This window comes from Rhinoraja longicauda, chromosome 34 (assembly GCF_053455715.1).
Source record: "Rhinoraja longicauda isolate Sanriku21f chromosome 34, sRhiLon1.1, whole genome shotgun sequence".
NCBI classification, from domain to species: domain Eukaryota; kingdom Metazoa; phylum Chordata; class Chondrichthyes; order Rajiformes; family Arhynchobatidae; genus Rhinoraja; species Rhinoraja longicauda.
The window spans coordinates 5753057-5773251 of record NC_135986.1 but is presented as its reverse complement, the minus strand read 5'-3'; the positions used below and the strand labels follow the sequence as shown (position 1 = coordinate 5773251).

Genomic DNA, 20195 nt, shown 5'->3' with positions numbered 1-20195 from the left:
TGTGCGATGTGACCATCCGGCTAAGCAGGACCGGTTCATGGCAGCTATTGCCCTGGGGATGAAGCTGTTCCTGAGTCTGGAGGTGCGGGCGTAGAAGGCCTTGTATCGTCTGCCCGATGGTAGAAGTTCGAACAGACTGTTGCAGGGGTGTGAGGAGTCTTTGTGGATGCTGGTGGCTTTTCTGAGGCATCGTGTGTTGTAGATGCCCTCCAAGGCTGGTAGCTGTGTTCCGATGGTCCTCTGAGCTCTATGGACTACCCGCTGAAGAGCTCTCCTCTCTGCCTCCGTGCAGCTGAGGTACCACACAGGGATGCCATGTGTTAGGATGCTCTCTGTGGTGCAGCGGTAGAAGGTCGTCAGCAGCTGTTGGGGTAGACCAGACTTCTTCAGTGTTCTCGGGTAGAACAGTCGTTGCTGTGCCTTCTTGACCAGCGCAGCAGTGTTATTGGACCATGTTAGGTCCTCCGAAATGTGAGTGCTCAGAAACTTGAAGCTGGACACTCTCTCCACACTGTCCCCGTTGATAAAGATCGGGGCGTATTACCCGTTGTGTGACCTGCGGAAGTTGATGATCAGCTCCTTGGTCTTGGAGGTATTTAGGGACAGGCTGTTTTCAGAGCACCAGTCCGCCAGGTTCTGCACCTCCGCTCTGTATTTTATTGCACTCACCAATATGGGAGAGAGTCTAGTTGTAAAAACGTCCAGTGACGCTTGGGCAACTAGTGCAGTCTCTCTCTCTGATCGTTTACATACACACACATTTATACCCTTAACAGGGCTTTCCGTTATGGCCTTATATGGTAATTTTACAATGTCCATAGGGCAGGAGGTTTTTCTTAACAGATCTGAACCTTGAGAGCTAGTTGCTGATATCAGGCAGGTGCGGCCAGCCATGAATTGTGCTGCACGTTAAAAAAACACAAGAGGTCTTACAGATTACTCCCACAACAGTACTCACATAGCTGCTTGCTTAATGTTAACCCTTACAGATGAGCCAAAACAATAGACAACAGCTACAGGAGGATGCCATTCGGCTCTTCGAGCCAGCACCGCCATTCACCGTGATCATGGCTGATCATCCACAATCAGTACCCCGTTCCTGCCCTCTCCCCGTACCCCCTGACTCCGCAATCACTAAGAGCTCTATCTAGCTCTCTCTTGAAAGCTTCCAGAGAATTGGCCTCCACTGCCTTCTGAGGCAGAAAATTCCACAGATTCACAACTCTCTGACTGGGCGGCACGGTAGCGCAGCGGTAGAGTTGCTGCTTTACAGCGAATGCAGCGCCGGAGACTCAGGTTCGATCCTGACTACGGGTGCTGCACTGTAAGGAGTTTGTACGTTCTCCCCGTGACCTGCGTGGGTTTTCTCCGAGATCTTCGGTTTCCTCCCACACTCCAAAGACGTACAGGTATGTAGGTTAATTGGCTGGGTAAATGTAAAAAATTGTCCCTAGTGGGTGTAGGATAGTGTTAATGTACAGGGATCACTGGGCGGCATGGACTTGGAGGACCGAAAAGGCCTGTTTCTGGCTGTATATATATGATATGATATGATAAAGAGTTTTTCCTCATCTCCGTTCTAAATGGCCTTACCCCTTATTCTTAAACTGTGTGGCCCCTGGTTCTGGACTCCCCCAACATTGGGAACATGTTTCCTGCCTCAAACGTGTCCAATCCCTTAATAATCTTATATGTTTCCAAAGACGTGCAGGTTTGTAGGTTAATTGGTTTGATAAATGTAAAAAAAATTGTCCCTAGTGTGTGTGGGATAGTGTTAGTGTGCGGGGATCGCTGGGCGGCGCGGACCCGGTAGGCCGAAAGGGCCTGTTTCCGCGCTGTGTCTCTAAACTAAACTAAACTAAAATGCTGGAGTAACTCAGCGGGACAGTCAGCATCTCTGGAGAGAAGGAATGGGATGACGTTTCGGGTTGAGACCCTTCTTCTGAAGAAGGTTGCTCCACCATTTTGTGTCTTCGGAGTAAACCAGCACCTGTAGTTCCTTCCGACGTATTCCCACTGCACTTCGCTCTGTCTCTTCGAACGCCTCAGAAACTCGGTTCTTTTTCTCACCTGGTTTTTGCGATGTCTACTCGAAAAAAGGCCTCGACCCCTGAAACGTCACCCATTCCTTCTATCCAGAGATGCTGCCTGTCCCATGGAAACATAGAAAATAGGTGCAGGAGTAGGCCATTCAGCTCTTCGAGCCAGCACCGACCGCCATTCAATACGATCTTGGCTGATCATTCTAATTCAGTACCCCAGTCCTGCTTTCTCCCCATACCCCTTGATTCCGTTTGCTAACTCTCTCCTGAAAACATCCAGAGAATTGGCCTCCGCCGCCTTCTGTGGCAGAGAATTCCACAGATTCACAACTCTCTGGGTGAAAAGGTTTTTCCTCATCTCAGTCCTAAATGGCCGACCCCTTATTCTTAAACTATGTGACCCCTGGTTCTGGACTTTCCCAACATGGGGAACAATTTCCCTGTCCGATCCCTGAAGGATTTTATGACTTTCTATAAGATCCCCTCTCATCCTTCAAAATTCCAGCGAATATAAGCCAGTCGACCCATTCTTTCATCATATGTCAGTCCCGCCATCCCGGGAATTAACCTGGTGAACCTACGCTGCACTCCCTCAATAGCAAGAATGTCCTTCCTTAAATTAGGAGGCCACAAATTTGCAGATGACACAAAGCTGGGTGGCAGTGTGAACTGTGAGGAGGATGCTATGAGGATGCAGGGTGACTTTTGTCACTGAAAGGAAGCATGCAGGTACAGCAGGCAGTGAAGAAAGCCAATGGAATGTTGGCCTTCATAACAAGAGGAGTTGAGTATAGGAGCAAAGAGGTCCTTCTGCAGTTGTACAGGGCCCTAGTGAGACCGCACCTGGAGTACTGTGTGCAGTTTTGGTCTCCAAATTTGAGGAATGATATTCTTGCTATTGAGGGCGTGCAGCATAGGTTTACTAGGTTAATTCCCGGAATGGCGGGACTGTCATATGTTGGAAGACTGGAGCGACTAGGCTTGTATACACTGGAATTTAGAAGGATGAGAGGGGATCTTATCGAAACATATAAGATTATTAACGGGTTGGACACGTTAGAGGCAGGAAACATGTTCCCAATGTTGGGGGAGTCCAGAACAAGGAGCCACAGTTTAAGAATAAGGGATCGGCCATTTAGAACAGAGATGAGGAAAAACCTTTTCAGTCAGAGAGTTGTGAATCTGTGGAATTCTCTGCCTCAGAAGGCAGTGGAGGCCAATTCTCTGAATAATAATAATAATAATAATAATAATACATTTTATTTATATAGCGCTTTTCATATACTCAAAGATGCTTTACAGAGATTTTGAGAACATAGGGAAATGAATAAATAGATTGAATTCAAGAGAGAGCTAGATAGAGCTCTTAAGGATAGCGGAGTGAGGGGGTATGGGGAGAAAGCAGGAACGGGGTACTGATTGAGAATGATCAGCCATGATCACGTTGAATGGCGGTGCATACAGGCTCGAAGTGCCGAATGGCCTCCTCCTGCACCTATTGTCTATAAAACTGCACACAATACTCCAGGTGTGGTCTCACCAGGGCGGTGGTACACAACTGCAGTTGAATTGCTGCCCGCTGAGTTCCTCCAGCGCTTTGTGTCTGTCTGCGTTTCCACGTATCTACAACTGTCTGGGTCTCCTTTCTCCCCCCCCCCCCCCCTCTCCAGGATGCCCGTCGCAGAACGGAGGGGCTACACCAACGTGTTTAACGCACTCTTCCGCATGACCCGCGAAGAGGGGCTCTTCACCCTCTGGCGGGTAAGTTCGCGCCAAGGAGCACGTCTTTCGTAGGTCGACAGTGCTTAGCCTTCGTAACATGAGGAGTTGAGTATAGGAGCAAAGAGGTCCTTCTACAGTTGTACCGGGCCCTAGTGAGACCGCACCTGGAGTACTGTGTGCAGTTGTACAGGGCCCTAGTGAGACCGCACCTGGAGTACTGTGTGCAGTTGTACAGGGCCCTAGTGAGACCACACCTGGAGTACTGTGTGCAGTTGTACAGGGCCCTAGTGAGACCGCACCTGGAGTACTGTGTGCAGTTGTACAGGGCCCTAGTGAGACCGCACCTGGAGTACTGTGTGCAGTTGTACAGGGCCCTAGTGAGATCGCACCTGGAGTACTGTGTGCAGTTTTGGTCTCCAAATTTGAGGAAGGATATTCTTGCTATGGAGGGCGTGCAGCGTAGGTTCACTAGGTTAATTCCCGGAATGGCGGGACTGTCGTACGTTGAAAGGCTGGAGCGACTGGGCTTGTATACACTGGAATTTAGAAGGATGAGGGGGGATCTTATTGAAACATATAAGATAATTAGGGGATTGGACACATTAGAGGCAGGAAACATGTTCCCAATGTTGGGGGAGTCCAGAACCAGGGGCCACACAGTTTAAGAATAAGGGGTCGGCCATTTAGAACGGAGATGAGGAAGAACTTTTTCAGTCAGAGAGTGGTGAAGGTGTGGAATTCTCTGCCTCAGAAGGCAGTGGAGGCCAGTTCGTTGGATGCTTTCAAGAGAGAGCTGGATAGAGCTCTTAAGGATAGCGGAGTGAGGGGGTATGGGGAGAAGGCAGGAACGGGGTACTGATTGAGAGTGATCAGCCATGATCGCATTGAATGGCGGTGCTGGCTCGAAGGGCTGAATGGCCTACTCCTGCACCTATTGTCTATTGTCTATTAGCACTGCACCTCGGTAGGCGTGACAAGAAACCAGACTGATAACTGATGGGAGCAATTTATTTCACAAAATGCCGGAGTAACTCAGCGGGTCGGGCAGCATCTCAGGAGAGAAGGAATGGGTGACGTTTCGGGTCGAGACCCTTCGAAATTGTGCCAAACTGAAATCGTGGTTCCCCCCCTTAGTTCTCGGAGGTGTGTGTGTGTGTGTGTGTCGTTTCCTCCCCCCCCCACGCTAGGTCCTCATAGAAGCATAGACTTGCCGACCAATTGTGCCTTCTGTGTTTCTCCTCTCACATGACCTCCAATAGGCACAGAAACCGTTTTGGCTGGAGTTCAGGAACAAACAAACAAACAAACGAGAGTTTTAGTTTGTAGATGGGTGCAGGAGGAGGCCATTCGGCCCTTCGAGCCTGTACGCACCGCCATTCAATGTGATCACGGCTGATCATTCTCAATCAGTACCCCGTTCCTGCCCTCTCCCCATACCCCCTGACCCCGCTATCCTTAAGCGCTCTATCTAGCTCTCTCATGAATGCATTCAGAGAATTGGCCTCCACTGCCTTCTGAGGCAGAGAATTCCACAGATTCACAACTCTGAGTGAAAACGTTTTTCCTCATCTCCGTTCTAAATGGCCTACCCCTTATTCTTAAACTGTGTGGCCCCTGGTTCTGGACTCCCCCAACATTGAGAACATGTTTCCTGCCTCTAACGTGTCCAACCCCTTAATAATCTTATACGTTTCGATAAGATCCCCTCTCATCCTTCTAAATTCCAGTGTATACAAGCCCAGTCCCTTGATTCCGCTAGCCCCTGGGGCTCTATCGAACTCTCTTTTAAATCCATCCAGTGAATCGGCCTCCACTGCCCTCTGTGGCAGAGAATTCCACAAATTCACAACTCTCTGGGTGAAAAGGTTTTTTCTCACCTCAGTTTTAAATGGCCTCCCCTTTATTCTTAGACTGTGTGTGTGTGGCCCCTGGGTTCTGGACTCCCCCAACATTGGGAACATTTTTCCTGTATCTAGCTTGTCCAGTCCTTTTATAATTTTATATGTCTCTATAAGATCCCCCTCTCATCCTTCTAAACTCCAGTGAATTCTTAGTAGGACAAGACCCCGATGTGCACTGTGGAGGAGCAGGTCATAAGTGATAGGAGCAGAATTAGGCCATTCGGCCCATCAAGTCTACTCCGCCATTCAATCACGGCTGATCTATCTCTCCCAACCCCATTCTCCTGCCTTCTCCCCATCACCCCTGACACCCGCACTAATCAAGAATCTATCTATCTCTGCCTTAAATATATCCACTGACTTGTGGCCTCCACAGCCGTCTGTGGCAAAGAATCCCACAGATTCACCGCCCTCTGACTGAAGAAATCCCTCCTCATCTCCTTCCTAAAGGAACGTCCTTTAATTCTGAGGCTGTGCCCTCTGGTCCTAGACTCTCCCACTAGTGGAAACATCTTCTCCACATCCACTCTATCCAGTTCTTGCTATTGAGTGCGTGCAGCGTAGGTTTACTAGGTTAATTCCCGGAATGGCGGGACTGTCGTATGTTGAAAGACTGGAGCGACTAGGCTTGTAAACACTGGAATTTAGAAGGATGAGAGGGGATCTTATCGAAACGTATAAGATTATTAAGGGCTTAGACACGTTAGAGGCAGGAAACATGTTCCCAATGTTGGGGGAGTCCAGAACAAGGGGCCACAGTTTAAAAATAAGGGGTCGGCCATTTAGAACGGAGATGAGGAAAAACATTTTCAGTCAGAGAGTTGTGAATCTGTGGAATTCTCTGCCTCAGAAGGCAGTGGAGGCCAATTCTCTGAATGCATTCAAGAGAGAACCCAGATAGAGCTCTTAAGGATAGCGGAGTAAGGGGGTATGGGGAGAAGGCAGGAACGGGGTACTGATTGAGAATGATCAGCCATGATCGCATTGAATGCGGTGCTGGCTCGAAGGGCCGAATGGCCTCCTCCTGCACCTATTGTCTATTGAGAGGGGAGGGGGGGTTGAGGAAAGAGGGGAGAGAGGGGAGGGGGGATTGAGGAGAGAGCGGAGGGGGGTTTGAGGAGAGGGGGGAAGGACAGGGTGCTGTACCAGGGGAGGAGGGAGGGAGGGTGGGGGGAAGAGGGGAGTGGGGGAGAAGGTAGAGGGGAGGGGGGAAGCACTAATGCAGGAGAGGTTTGGGCCCAGCGGGTCCACTTGGTCCAGTCAAGCTTTAAGACTCGAGTAAAGGGGAATATGGGAATCAGCTGGGAAAGTGGAAGAGTCGAGACATGGGGCAAAGACGTGCAGGTTTGTAGGTTGATTGGCTTGGTATAAGTATAAATAGTCCCTAGTGGGTGTAGGATAGCGTTAGTGTGCGGGGATCGCTGGGCGGCGCGGACCCGGTGGGCCGAAGGGCCTGTTTCCGCGCTGTATCTCTAAACTAAACTAGACTAAAGAATGGTCTTGACCCAAACTTGACCCAAAGCTGAAGAAGGGTCTTAATCAAAAATCATCAATAAACTTCAATACATTCAAAACTCCGCTGCCCGTCTACTCACACACACCTCGATCCGTGACCATATCACCCCCGTCCTTTACAAACTCCACTGGCTCCCCATCCCCCAGAGAATCCAGTACAAAATCCTCCTCATAACCTACAAAGCCCTCCATAACCTGGCCCCATCCTACCTGACCGACCTCCTCCACAGGCACACTCCCACCTGCACCCTCCGCTCTGCCGCTGCCAATCTATCCCCCCACATCCGGACCAAACTCAGATCCTGGGGGGACAGGGCTTTCTCCATCGCTGCTCCCACCCTATGGAACTCACTACCCCAAACCGTTAGAGACTCCTCCTCACTCACCACATTCAAAACATCGCTGAAGTCTCACCTGTTCAGCACTGCCTTCAACCACTGAAGGTCACCTCACCTTCTGTCTCCTTTCTCTGCTCATTTATTTATTTACTTATTTATCTATTTATTCATTTCCCTATGTTCTCAAAATCTCTGTAAAGCGTCTTTGAGTATATGAAAAGCGCTATATAAATAAAATGCATTATTATTATTATTATTATTAATCCCAACTACGGGTGCTTGCCTGTACGGAGTTTGCACGTTCGTCTTGTGAGTCAGAGACGTTTCTTTTAAATTGGCATTATGTTCAGCACAGATTTTGTGGGCAGAAAGGTCTATTCTGAGCCGTACAGCACCGGTAGATTCGCTGCCTCGCAGCGCCAGAGACCCGGGTTCCATCCCGACTACGGGCGCTGTCAGTGCGGAGTTTGCACGTTGTGACCCGCGCGGGCTTTCTCCGGGACCTCTGGTTTCCTCCCACACTCCAGAGACGTACCGATTTGGAAGGGGATTGAGAGGGGATCTTATTTGAAACATATAAGATTATTAAGGGACTGGACACGCTAGAGGCAGGAAACATGTTCGAGAGAGAGAGAGAGAGAGAGAGAGAGAGAGAGAAGAGAGAGAGAGAGAGAGAGAGAGATGCTGCCTGAGCCGGCTGAGTTACTCCTGCATTTTGTGCCTGTGTCTTCGGTTTAACTGAGCTGGGCCGGACTAACGCACGCCCTCTGTCGCTGTTTTCTCCAGGGTTGCGTCCCGACCATGGCTCGAGCAGTGGTGGTGAACGCGGCTCAACTGGCCTCCTACTCACAGACCAAGCAGTTCCTCCTAAGCCTCAGTGAGATCTCCTCCTTGACTGTTCCGTCTGGCGTGGCGTCGTCTCTCCTCCCTCGCACTCTCTCTCTCCGTCTAAACCACCGCCCCACCCCCCCCCCCCCCCCCCGGGTTCAATCTGTCTGCGCGTGGAGTTTGCACGTTCTCCTCGTGACTCATAGAAACAAAGGCGCAGAAGTAGGCCATTCAATGTGATCATGCCCGAAGTTAATCATCAAGTTAGGAACAGGGGACATACAACGAGATCTGGGTGTCCTAGTGCATCAGTCACTGAAAGGAAGCATGCAGGTACAGCAGGCAGTGAAGAAAGCCAATGGAATGTTGGCCTTCATAACAAGAGGAGTTGAGTATAGGAGCAAAGAGGTCCTTCTGCAGTTGTACAGGGCCCTAGTGAGACCGCACCTGGAGTACTGTGTGCAATTTTGGTCTCCAAATTTGTGGAAGGATATTCTTGCTATTGAGGGCGTGCAGCGTAGGTTTACTAGGTTAATTCCCGGAATGGCGGGACTGTCGTATGTTGAAAGACTGGAGCGGCTAGGCTTGTATACACTGGAATTTAGAAGGATGAGAGGGGATCTTATCAAAACATATAAGATTATTAAGGGGTTGGACACGTTAGAGGCAGGAAACATGTTCCCAATGTTGGGGGAGTCCAGAACCAGGGGCCACAGTTTAAGAATAAGGGGTAGGCCATTTAGAACTGAGATGAGGAAAAACTTTTTTCAGTCAGAGAGTTGTAAATCTGTGAAATTCTCTGCCTCAGAAGGCAGTGGAGGCCAATTCTCTGGATGCATTCAAGAGAGAGCTAGATAGAGCTCTTAAGGATAGCGGAGTCAGGGGGTATGGGGAGAAGGCAGGAACGGGGTACTGATTGAGAATGATCGGCCATGATCACTGGCTCGAAGGGCTGCCTGGCCTCCTCCTGCACCTGTTGTCTATTGTCTAATTACAAACAGGGTTGATGTAGGATTCTATCCCACACATTTGGGCCAGCACGGTGGCGCAGCGGTAGTGTTGCTGCCTCACAGCGAATGCAGCGCCGGAGACCCGGGTTCCATCCCGACCACGGGCGCCGTCTGTACGGAGTTTGTACGTTCTCCCCGTGACCCGCGTGGGCTTTCTCCGAGATCTTCGGTTTCCTCTCACGCTCCAAAGACGTGCAGGTTTGTAGGTTAATTGGCTCTGTGTACGTGTAAAACTGTCCCTATTGAGCGTTAATGTGTGCGGGGATCGCTGGTCGGCACGGACCCGATGGGCCGAAGGGCCTGTTTCCGCGCTGTATCTCTAAAATTCAAACTAAAACACTCGGGACAATTTACCGAAGCCAATTAACCTACAAACCCGCACGTCTTTGGAATGTGGGAGGAAACCGGAGCGCCCGGAGAAAATTCACCTGTTCACGGGGAGAACGTACAAACTCCGTACAGACAGCGCCCGTAGTCAGGATCGAACCCGGGTCTCTGGCGCCGTGAGGCAGCAACTCTACCGCCGCGCTGCCCTGATGTCTCACAGGAGATACACCGATCAGCCAAAACATTACGACCTGCCGAGCCAAAACAAGATGGCCGCCTGCCTAACGTGCTGTTGGTCCTCCGTGTGCAGCCCCATACGCAGCAGGGTGCGATGCACTGTGTATTGTGACACATTCCTCCCGTGACCACCGTTAACATTCTCCGTGACTTGTGCCACAGTCGACCTTCTGTCGGTTCGGACCAGACGGGATAGCCTTCGTTGCCCTCGCGCGTCGATGAGCCTTGGGCGCCCAACACCCTGCCTGTCGCCGGTTTGTGAGTTTGTCCCTCCTCGGACCACTGTCGGTCGGTACTCACCACTGCTGACCGGGAGCACCCCACAAGCCTTGCCGTTTCAGAGATGCTCTGACCCAGTCGTCTGGCCACGACAATGTGGCCCTTGTCAAAGTCGCTCAGGTCTTTACTCCTGCCCATTTCTCCTGCATCCAACACGTCAACTTCAAGAACTGACCGTTCGCTTGCAGCCTAATATATCCCACCCCTTGACAGGTGCCTTTGTAACAAGATGACCGATGTCATTCACTTCGCCTGTCAGTGGCCATGATATTTTGGCTGATGGGTGTACGTTCGCACACAAGGGCAGTGTTTGTAATGCTGCTCTGATGGGAGGGAAGCGCGAGCATCTTTCTGAATGGTGTTTGATTTTTTGTGAACACAGGTTACTTCAACGATAACATCCTCTGCCACTTCTGCGCCAGTATGATCAGCGGGCTGGTGACCACAGCAGCCTCCATGCCGGTCGACATCGCAAAAACCAGGTGACAAAATGGGCCAAGCGTCTAATGCGTTCAACGGGACAGGGCGAAGAGCAGCAAATGTACAGGACGGAACTGCAGATGCTGGTTTACACAGAGGAGAGAGACACAAAGTGCTGGAGTAACTCAGCGGGACAGGCAGCATCTCTGGAGAGAGGGAATAGGTGACGTTTCGGGCCGAGACCCTTATTCAGTCGTCAGAACAAACCAAAGAAGGGTCTCGACCCGAAACGTCACCCACACCAGTCTGAGAAAGGGTCTCGACCCGAAACGTCACCCACACCAGTCTGAGGAAGGGTCTCGACCCGAAACGTCACCCACACCAGTCTGAGGAAGGGTCTCGACCCGAAACGTCACCCACACCAGTCTGAGGAAGGGTCTCGACCCGAAACGTCACCCACACCAGTCTGAGGAAGGGTCTCGACCTGAAACGTCACCCACACCAGTCTGAGGAAGGGTCTCGACCCGAAACGTCACCCACACCAGTCTGAGGAAGGGTCTCGACCCGAAACGTCACCCACACCAGTCTGAAGAAGGGTCTCAATAGACAATAGGTGCAGGAGGAGGCCATTCGGCCCTTCGAGCCTGTACGCACCGCCATTCAATATGATCATGGCTAATCATCCAACTCAGTATCCCGTACCTGCCTTCTCTCCATACCCCCTGATCCCTTTAGCCACAAGGGCCACATCTAACTCCCTCTTAAATATAGCCAATGAACTGGCCTCAACTACCTTCTGTGGCAGAGAATTCCACAGATTCACCACTCTCTGTGTGAAGAAAAACGTTCTCATCTCGGTCCTAAAAGACTTCCCCCTTATCCTTAAACTGTGACCCCTTGTTCTGGACTTCCCCATCATCGGGAACAATCTTCCTGCATTAGCCTGTCCAACCCCTTAAGAATTTTGTAAGTTTCTATAAGATCCCCCCTCAATCTTCCAAATTCCAGCGAGTACAAGCCGAGTACGCGAGTACAAAGAAGGGTCTCGACCCGAAACGTCACCCACACCAGTCTGAAGAAGGGTCTCAGTAGACAATAGGTGCAGGAGGAGGCCATTCGGCCCTTCGAGCCAGCACCGCCATTCAATGTGATCATGGCTGATCATTCTCAATCAGTACCCCGTTCCTGCCCTCTCCCCATACCCCCTGACTCCGCTATCCTTAAGAGCTCTATCTAGCTCTCCCTTTAATGCATCCAGAAAATTGGCCTCCACTGCCTTCTGAAGCAGAGAATTCCACAGATTCACAACTCTCTGAGTGAAAAAGTTTTTCCTCATATCCGTTCTAAATGGCCGACCCCTTATTCTTAAACTGTGTGGCCCCTGGTTCTGGACTCCCCCAACATTGGGAACATGTTTCCTGCCTCTAACATGTCCAACCCCTTAATAATCTTATACGTTTCGATAAGATCTCCTCTCATCCTTCTAAATTCCAGTGTATACAAGCCTCGACCCGAAACGTCACCCACACTAGTCTGAAGAAGGGTCTCGACCCGAGACGTCACCCATTCGCAGTCTGAAGAAGGGTCTCGACCCGAAACGCCACCCGTTCCTTCTCTCCAGAGATGCTGCCTGTCCCGCTGAGTTACTCCAGCATTTTGTGTCTTATCTTCGGTCTAAACCAGCATCTGCAGTTCCATCCCACACGTTATATCTAGTCCATGTTGTCCGTGCTGAGGAGGTGTGTAGCCTTAGAATCATTGGGAGATGTCACGGAAAGAGGCTCTTCATTGATCTCACTTCTGCACTTTGCTCCCCTTTTATTTCCCTTTCCCTTTTACTCTGCCCCGTTGTTAACTAATCTGGTCACGATTTTGGGAAAGATGTTAAGATGGAAAGGGTACAGAGATGATTTACCAGAGGATGTTGCCAGGACTCGAGGGGCCTGAGCTACAGGGAGAGGTTGAGCAGGCTGGGACTCTATTCCTTGGAGCGCAGGAGGATGAGGGGTGATCTAGATCTGGAGGGATTACTTAGAGCACAGGAGGATGAGGGGAGATCTGATAGAGGTGTACAAAATCACAAGAGGAATAGATCGGGTAGACGCACAGAGTCTCTTGCCCAGAGTAGGGGAATCGAGGACCAGAGGACATAGGTTTAAGGTGAAGGGGAAAAGATTTCATGGGAATCCGAGGGGTAACTTTTTCCACACAGAGGGTGGTGGGTGTATGGAACGAGCTGCCGGAGGAGGTAGTTGAGGCTGGGACTATCTCAACGTTTAAGAAACATTTAGACAGGTACATGGATAGGACGGGTTTGGAGGGATATGGACCAAACGTGGGCAGGTGGGGCTAGTGTAGCTGGGACATGTTGGCCGGTGTGGGCAAGTTGGGCCGAAGGGCCTGTTTCCACGCTGTATCACTCTATGACTGTAATCGGATGCCTGCTTCAGTCTATGTCCCACCTCCTCAATCAGCAGCACACTGACCCACCAGAAAACAATCTTCCCGCCAATTTTTTTAAAGTTGGTTTTTCTTTCAGTAAGATGGCCGCTCTCACTGTGTCTTCATGTTGAGTTTGGTTTAGAGATACAGCGTGGAAACAGGCCCTTTGGCCCACCGGGTCCGTGCCGACCAGCGATCCCCGCGCACTAACACTATCCTACACCCACCAGGGACAATTTACGTTGATACCCAAGCCAATTAACCTACAAACCCGCGCGTCTTTGGAGTGTGGGAGAAAACCGAAGATCTCGGAAAAAACCCACGCAGGTCACGGGGAGGATATGCAAACTCCGTACAGACGGCGCCCGTGGTCGGGATGGAACCCGGGTCTCCGGCGCTGTGAGGCAGCAGCTCTACCCGCTGCGCCACCGCGCCGCCCCTCCTTGGGACTGCACCCTGTGTATCTGCGTGGAATGTGGACGTCCCCCTTGCATTGATTACTGAGATAGAGTCACAGAGCGATACAGCGTGGAAACAATAGACAATAGGTGCAGGAGGAGGCCATTCGGCCCTTCGAGCCTGTACGCACCGCCATTCAATGTGATCATGGCTGATCATTCTCAATCAGTACCCCGTTCCTGCCCTCTCCCCGTACCCCCTGACTCCGCTATCCTTAAGAGCTCTATCCAGCTCTCTCTTGAATGCATTCAGAGAATTGGCCTCCACTGCCTTCTGAGGCAGAGAATTCCACAGATTCACAACTCTCTGACTGAAAAAGTTTTTCCTCATCTCCGTTCTAAATGGCCGACCCCTTATTCTTAAACTGTGTGTGGCCCCTGGTTCTGGACTCCCCCAACATCGGGAACATGTTTCCTGCCTCTAATGTGTCCAACCCCTTAATAATCCTATACGTTTCGATAAGATCCCCTCTCATCCTTCTAAATTCCAGTGTATACAAGCCTAGTCGCTCCAGTCTTTCAACATACGACAGTCCCGCCATTCCGGGAATTAACCTAGTAAACCTACGCTGCATGCCCTCAATAGCAAGAATGTCCTTCCTCAAATTTGGAGACCAATACTGCACACAGTACTCCAGGTGCGGTCTCACTAGGGCCCTGTACAACTGCAGAAGGACCTCTTTGCTCCTATACTCAACTCCTCTTGTTATGAAGGCCAACATTCCATTGGCCTTCTTCACTGCCTGCTGTACCTGCGTGCTTGGAGACCAAAAACTGCACACAGGCCCAACTCGCCTGCACCGGCCGACAATGTCCCAGCGACACCAGTCCCACCTGCCCGCGTTTGGTCCATATCCCTCCAAACCCGTCCTGTCCGTGTACCTGTCTGACTGCTTCTTGACCTGCCGCTGCGCCACCGTGCCGCCCGTAAAGGAAACGTTGACATCGCTGGAACATTAAAATATCACTGCCTTTCTTGTTTTGCAGAATTCAAAATATGCGCACAATCAATGGCAAACCGGAATACCGGAACGGACTGGTGAGGCCTCCTGTTGTTTTCACACTGGTGTCGAATTGGGTGTGGGGGGGCGATGGGGAGATTTTTAGGGCGTGCAGGAAAATAACTGCAGACGCTGGTACAAATCGAAGGTTTCACAAAATGCTGGAGTAACTCAGTGGGTCAGGCAGCATCTCGGGAGAGAAGGAATGGGTGATTTATTTGGGCAGAATGGTCTGTTCCTGTGCCGTACAGCACCGGTAGAGTCGCTGCCTCGCAGCGCCAGAGACCCGGGTTCGATCCCGACCACGGGTGCTGTCTGTACAGAGTTTGTATGTCAAGTCAAGTCAAGTCAATTTTATTTGTAAAGCACATTTAAAAACAACCCACGTTGACCAAAGTGCTGTACGTCAGTTCAGGTACTAAGAAACGAACATACAAGGCACACAAACATAACAGCACATACATAAACAGTTCACAGCGCCCCCTCAGAGGGCCTCAAACGCTAGGGAGTAGAAATAGGTTTTGAGCCTGGACTTAAAGGAGTGGATGGAGGGGGCAGTTCTGATGGGGAGAGGGATGCTGTTCCACAGTCTAGGAGCTGCAACCGCAAAAGCGCGGTCACCCCTGAGCTTAAGCCTAGACCGCGGGATAGTGAGTAGCCCCAAGTCGGCCGACATGAGGGACCTGGAGATAGAGTGGTGGGTTAGATGGTTTTTGATATGGGGGGGGGGGGGGCAAGCCCATTTAGGGCTTTGTATGTGAATAGGAGGAGCTTGAAGGAGGTGGGGGAGTTCAACGAGATCTGGGTGTCCTAGTGCATCAGTCAATGAAAGGAAGCATGCAGGTACAGCAGGCAGTGAAGAAAGCCAATGGAATGTTGGCCTTCGTAACAAGAGGAGTTGAGTATAGGAGCAAAGAGGTCCTTCTACAGTTGTACCGGGCCCTGGTGAGACCGCACCTGGAGTACTGTGTGCAGTTTTGGTCTCCAAATTTGAGGAAGGATATTCTTGCTATGGAGGGCGTGCAGCGTAGGTTCACTAGGTTAATTCCCGGAATGGCGGGACTGTCGTATGTTGAAAGGCTGGAGCGATTGGGCTTGTATACACTGGAATTTAGAAGAATGAGGGGGGATCTTATTGAAACATATAAGATAATTAGGGGATTGGACACATTAGAGGCAGATAACATGTTCCCAATGTTGGGGGAGTCCAGAACAAGGGGCCACAGTTTAAGAATAAGGGGTAGGCCATTTAGAACGGAGATGAGGAAGAACTTTTTCAGTCAGAGGGTGGTGAAGGTGTGGAATTCTCTGCCTCAGAAGGCAGTGGAGGCCAGTTCGTTGGATGCTTTCAAGAGAGAGCTGGATAGAGCTCTTAAGGATAGCGGAGTGAGGGGGTATGGGGAGAAGGCAGGAACGGGGTACTGATTGAGAGTGATCAGCCATGATCGCATTGAATGGCGGTGCTGGCTCGAAGGGCTGAATGGCCTACTCCTGCACCTATTGTCTATTGTCTATTGAAGTTGATTCTGTACCGTACAGGGAGCCAGTGGAGAGAGGCCAGAATCGGGGTGATGTGGTCCCTTTTACGGGCGCCCGTCAGGAGTCTCGCTGCGGCGTTTTGACCAATTGCAGGCGGGACAGGGATGATTGGCTGATCCCAGTGTACAGGGAGTTGCAGTAGTCTAGGCGGGAGGAGATGAATGCGTGGATAATCTGTTCAATGTCGTCAAATTGGAGGAATGGTTTGGTTTTAGCGATGGTACGAAGCTGGTCTCGCTCCGAAACGTCACCCATTCCTTCTCTCCTGAGATGCTGCCTGACCCGCTGAGTTACTCCAGCATTTTGTGATACCTTCGGGAGGTTTCATGGGGCTGGTTCAACAGGCCATTGAGCCATTCACTATTCTGTACGTTTCAATGAGGTCCCCCCTCGTTCTTCTAAACTCCAGCGAGTACAGGCCCAGTGCCGACAAACGCTCATCGTACGTTAACCCACTCATTCCTGGGATCGTTCTTGTGTAAACCTCCTCTGGACCCTCTCCAGAGCCGGCACGTCCTTCCTCAGATACGGGGCCCAAAACTGCTCATAATACTCCAAATGCGGCCTGACCAGAGCCTCAGCATTACAATGGACAATAGACAATAGGTGCAGGAGGAGGCCATTCGGCCCTTCGAGCCAGCACCACCATTCAATGTGATCATGGCTGATCATTCTCAATCAGTACCCCATTCCTGCCCTCTCCCCATACCCTCTGACTCCGCTATCCTTAAGAGCTCTATCTAGCTCTCTCCTGAATGCATTCAGAGAATTGGCCTCCACTGCCCTCTGAGGCAGAGAATTCCACAGATTCACAACTCTGACTGAAAAAGTTTTTCCTCATCTCAGTTCTAAATGGCCGACCCCTTATTCTTAAATTGTGTAGCCCCTGGTTCTGGACTCCCCCAACATTGGGAACATGTTTCCTGCCTCTAACGTGTCCAACCCCTTAATAATCTTATACGTTTCGATAAGATCCCCTCTCATCCTTCTAAATTCCAGTGTATACAAAAGGAATTTAGTTCCCTGCTTTTGTACACAAACCCTCTAGAAATAAATGGATGTTTTCAAGAGAGAGTTAGATTTAGGTCTCAGGGCTTAGAGGAATCTCCACCACAGAAGGCAGTGGAGGCCAATTCTCTGAATGCATTCAAGAGAGAGCTGGATAGAGCTCTTAAGGATAGCGGAGTCAGGGGGTATGGGGAGAAGGCAGGAACGGGGTACTGATTAAGAATGATCAGCCATGATCACATTGAATGGCGGCGCTGGCTCGAAGGGCCGAATGGCCTCCTCCTGCACCTATTGTCTACGTTTCAATTTAGGAAACATAAATTCCGCGCCTTTATTCCTACCACCAAAATGCACGACGCCACACTTTGCCGCACAACTTTCATTCTGCCACTTCTCCGCCCACTCTCCCAACCTGTCCAAGTCCTTCCGCAGAGTCCCTGCTTTCTCCACACCACCTGCCCCCTCCACCGATCCCCGTATCACCCACAAACCTTCGCCCCACGAAGCCTTCAATCCCCTCGTCCGAATCATTAATATACAACACGGCCCCAGCCACGATCCTTGCAGGACTCCACCAGTCACCAGTGAGCAGGAACCTCAAAAGTATTTATTTCACACAATGCTGGAGTAACTCAGCGGGTCGGGCGGCATCTCGGGAGAGAAGGAACGGGTGACGTTTCGGGTCGAGACCCTTCATCGGTCTGAAGAAGGGTCTCGACCCGAAACGTCACCCATTCCTTCTCTCCCGAGATGCTGCCTGACCCGCTGAGTTACTCCAGCATTTTTTGAAATAAATACCCTTTGATTTGTACCGGCATCTGCAGTTATTTTCTTATAGGAACTTCAAAAGGATGTGAAGAAGGGTCTCGACCCGAAACGTGGGGCGCTGCCTGGAACACGGATAGACCCGGCGTGGGTGGGGGAGGGCGCTGCCTAGATTGAGGAAGGACTTAGAAACATAGAAACGTAAAAAATAGGTGCAGGAGTAGGCCATTCGGCTCTTCAAGCCTGCACCGCCATTCAATATGATCATGGCTGATCATCCAACTCAGTATCCCGTACCTGCCTTCTCTCCATACCCCCTGATCCCTTTAGCCACAAGGGCCACATCTAACTCCCTCTTAAATATAGCCAATGAACTGGCCTCAACTACCTTCTGTGGCAGAGAATTCCACAGATTCACCACTCTCTGTGGGAAAAAAAACTTTCTCATCTCGGTCCTAAAAGACCCTTATCCTTAAGCTGTGACCCCTGGTTCTGGACTCCCCCAACATCGGGAACAATCTTCCCGCATCTAGCCTGTCCAACCCCTTAAGAATTTTGTATGTTTCTATAAGATCCCCCCTCAGTCTTCTAAATTCCAGCGAGTACAAGCCCAGTCTATCCAGTCTTTCTTCATATGAAAGTCCTGCCATCCCAGGGATCAATCTGGTGAACCTTCTCTGTACTCCCTCTAAGGCAAGAACGTCTTGACTTGACTTGGGTGGGGGGGGGGAAGTCCCTTTCAATGCCCGGTTTCAACGGCAACACCCCCCTTGCCATTGCAGTCGTTTAGTTTGGAGATACAGCGCGGAAACAGGCCCTTCGGCCCACCGGGACCGCGCCGACCAGCGATCCCCGCACACTAACACTATCCCTCACCCACCAGGGACAATTGACAATTACCAAGCCAATTAGCCTACAAACCTGTACGTCAAACATATAAAATTCTTAAGGGGTTGGACAGGCTGGATGTGGGAAGATTGTTCCCGATGTTGGGGAAGTCCAGAACAAGGGGTCACAGCTTAAGGATAAGGGGGAAGTCTTTTAGGACCGAGATGAGAAAACATTTCTTCACACAGAGAGTGGTGAATCTGTGGAATTCTCTGCCACAGAAGGTAGTTGAGGCCAGTCCATTGGCTATATTTAAGAGGGAGTTAGATATGGCCCTTGTGTCTAAAGGGATCAGGGGGTATGGAGAGAAGGCAGGTACGGGTTACTGAGCTGGATGATCAGCCATGATCATATTGAATGGCGGTGCATACAGGCTCGAAGGGTCGAATGGCCCACTCCTGCACCTACTTTCTATGTTTCTATGTTCCATGTTGATTATGGGTGCCGTCTGTACCGAGTTTGTCCTTTCTCCCCGTGGCCCTTCTCCTCGAAGGGCCGAAAGGCCTACTCCTGTTTCTATGTCTTTGGAGTGTGGGAGGAAACCGAAGATCTCCGGGAAAACCCACGCAGGTCACGGGGAGAACGTGCAAACTCCGTATAGACAGCGCCCGTAGTCGGGATGGAACCCGGGTCTCCGGCGCTGTGAGGCAGCAGCTCCACCCGCCGCGTGACCGCCCCCGTTCCTTCTCTCCGGAGATGCCGCACGTCCCAGCCGAGTTACGTCCGGCTTTGCGCCCGGATTTCACGCGCTACTTTCTTCCCCCCCCCCCCCCCCCCCCCGCAGGAAGTCCTGGTGAAGGTCGCCCGGCAAGAGGGGTTCTTCAGCCTGTGGAAGGGCTTCACTCCGTACTACGCCCGCCTGGGCCCGCACACCGTCCTCACCTTCATCTTCCTGGAGCAGATGAACAAATATTACAAGCTCTACTTCCTGGATCAGTAAAATGGTGACTCCCTCTGGCACCCTTCTCCCCCCCCCCTCCCTCCGACCCCTAAAGAAGATAAATAAACTTTTGCGTGTGGGACGGGGAAGGGGGGGCGAGAGAGCGCTGGTGTAGAATCTCTCGGTGGTAGCGGGATGCTCCAAGTATTTCCAAATCAATCATTGGAAGGGAAAAAGAGAAACTGCAGGCACTGGTTTAAAATGGAAGGTAGACACAAAATGGAAGGTAGACACAAAATGGAAGGTAGACACAAAATGGAAGGTAGACACAAAATGGAAGGTAGACACAAAATGGTGGAGTAACTCAGCGGGTCAGGCGGCGTCTCGGGAGAGAAGGAACGGGTGACGTTTCGGGTCGAGACCCTCGGGTCTCCCGTTCCTTCTCTCCCGAGATGCCGCCTGACCCGCTGAGTTACTCCTGCAGGAGGAGGAGGCCATTCGGCCCTTCGAGCCGGCACCGCCATTCAATGTGATCACGGCTGATCGTCCAAAATCCGTGCCCCGTTTCTGCTTTCTCCCCATATCGTAGAAAGAT

General features: G+C 51.0%; 1 protein-coding gene across 1 annotated transcript; it reads left to right on the top strand.

Moving 5' to 3' along the window:
* The first annotated feature begins 3713 nt into the window (after positions 1-3713).
* Positions 3714-19954, top strand: slc25a11 (solute carrier family 25 member 11). Its single transcript, XM_078427845.1, has 5 exons — positions 3714-3803; positions 8305-8395; positions 10582-10681; positions 14507-14558; positions 19505-19954. Exons 1-5 carry the CDS (start codon positions 3714-3716, stop codon positions 19658-19660), a joined length of 489 nt encoding a protein of 162 aa, XP_078283971.1. The 3' UTR covers positions 19661-19954.
* Positions 19955-20195: the final 241 nt, after the last annotated feature.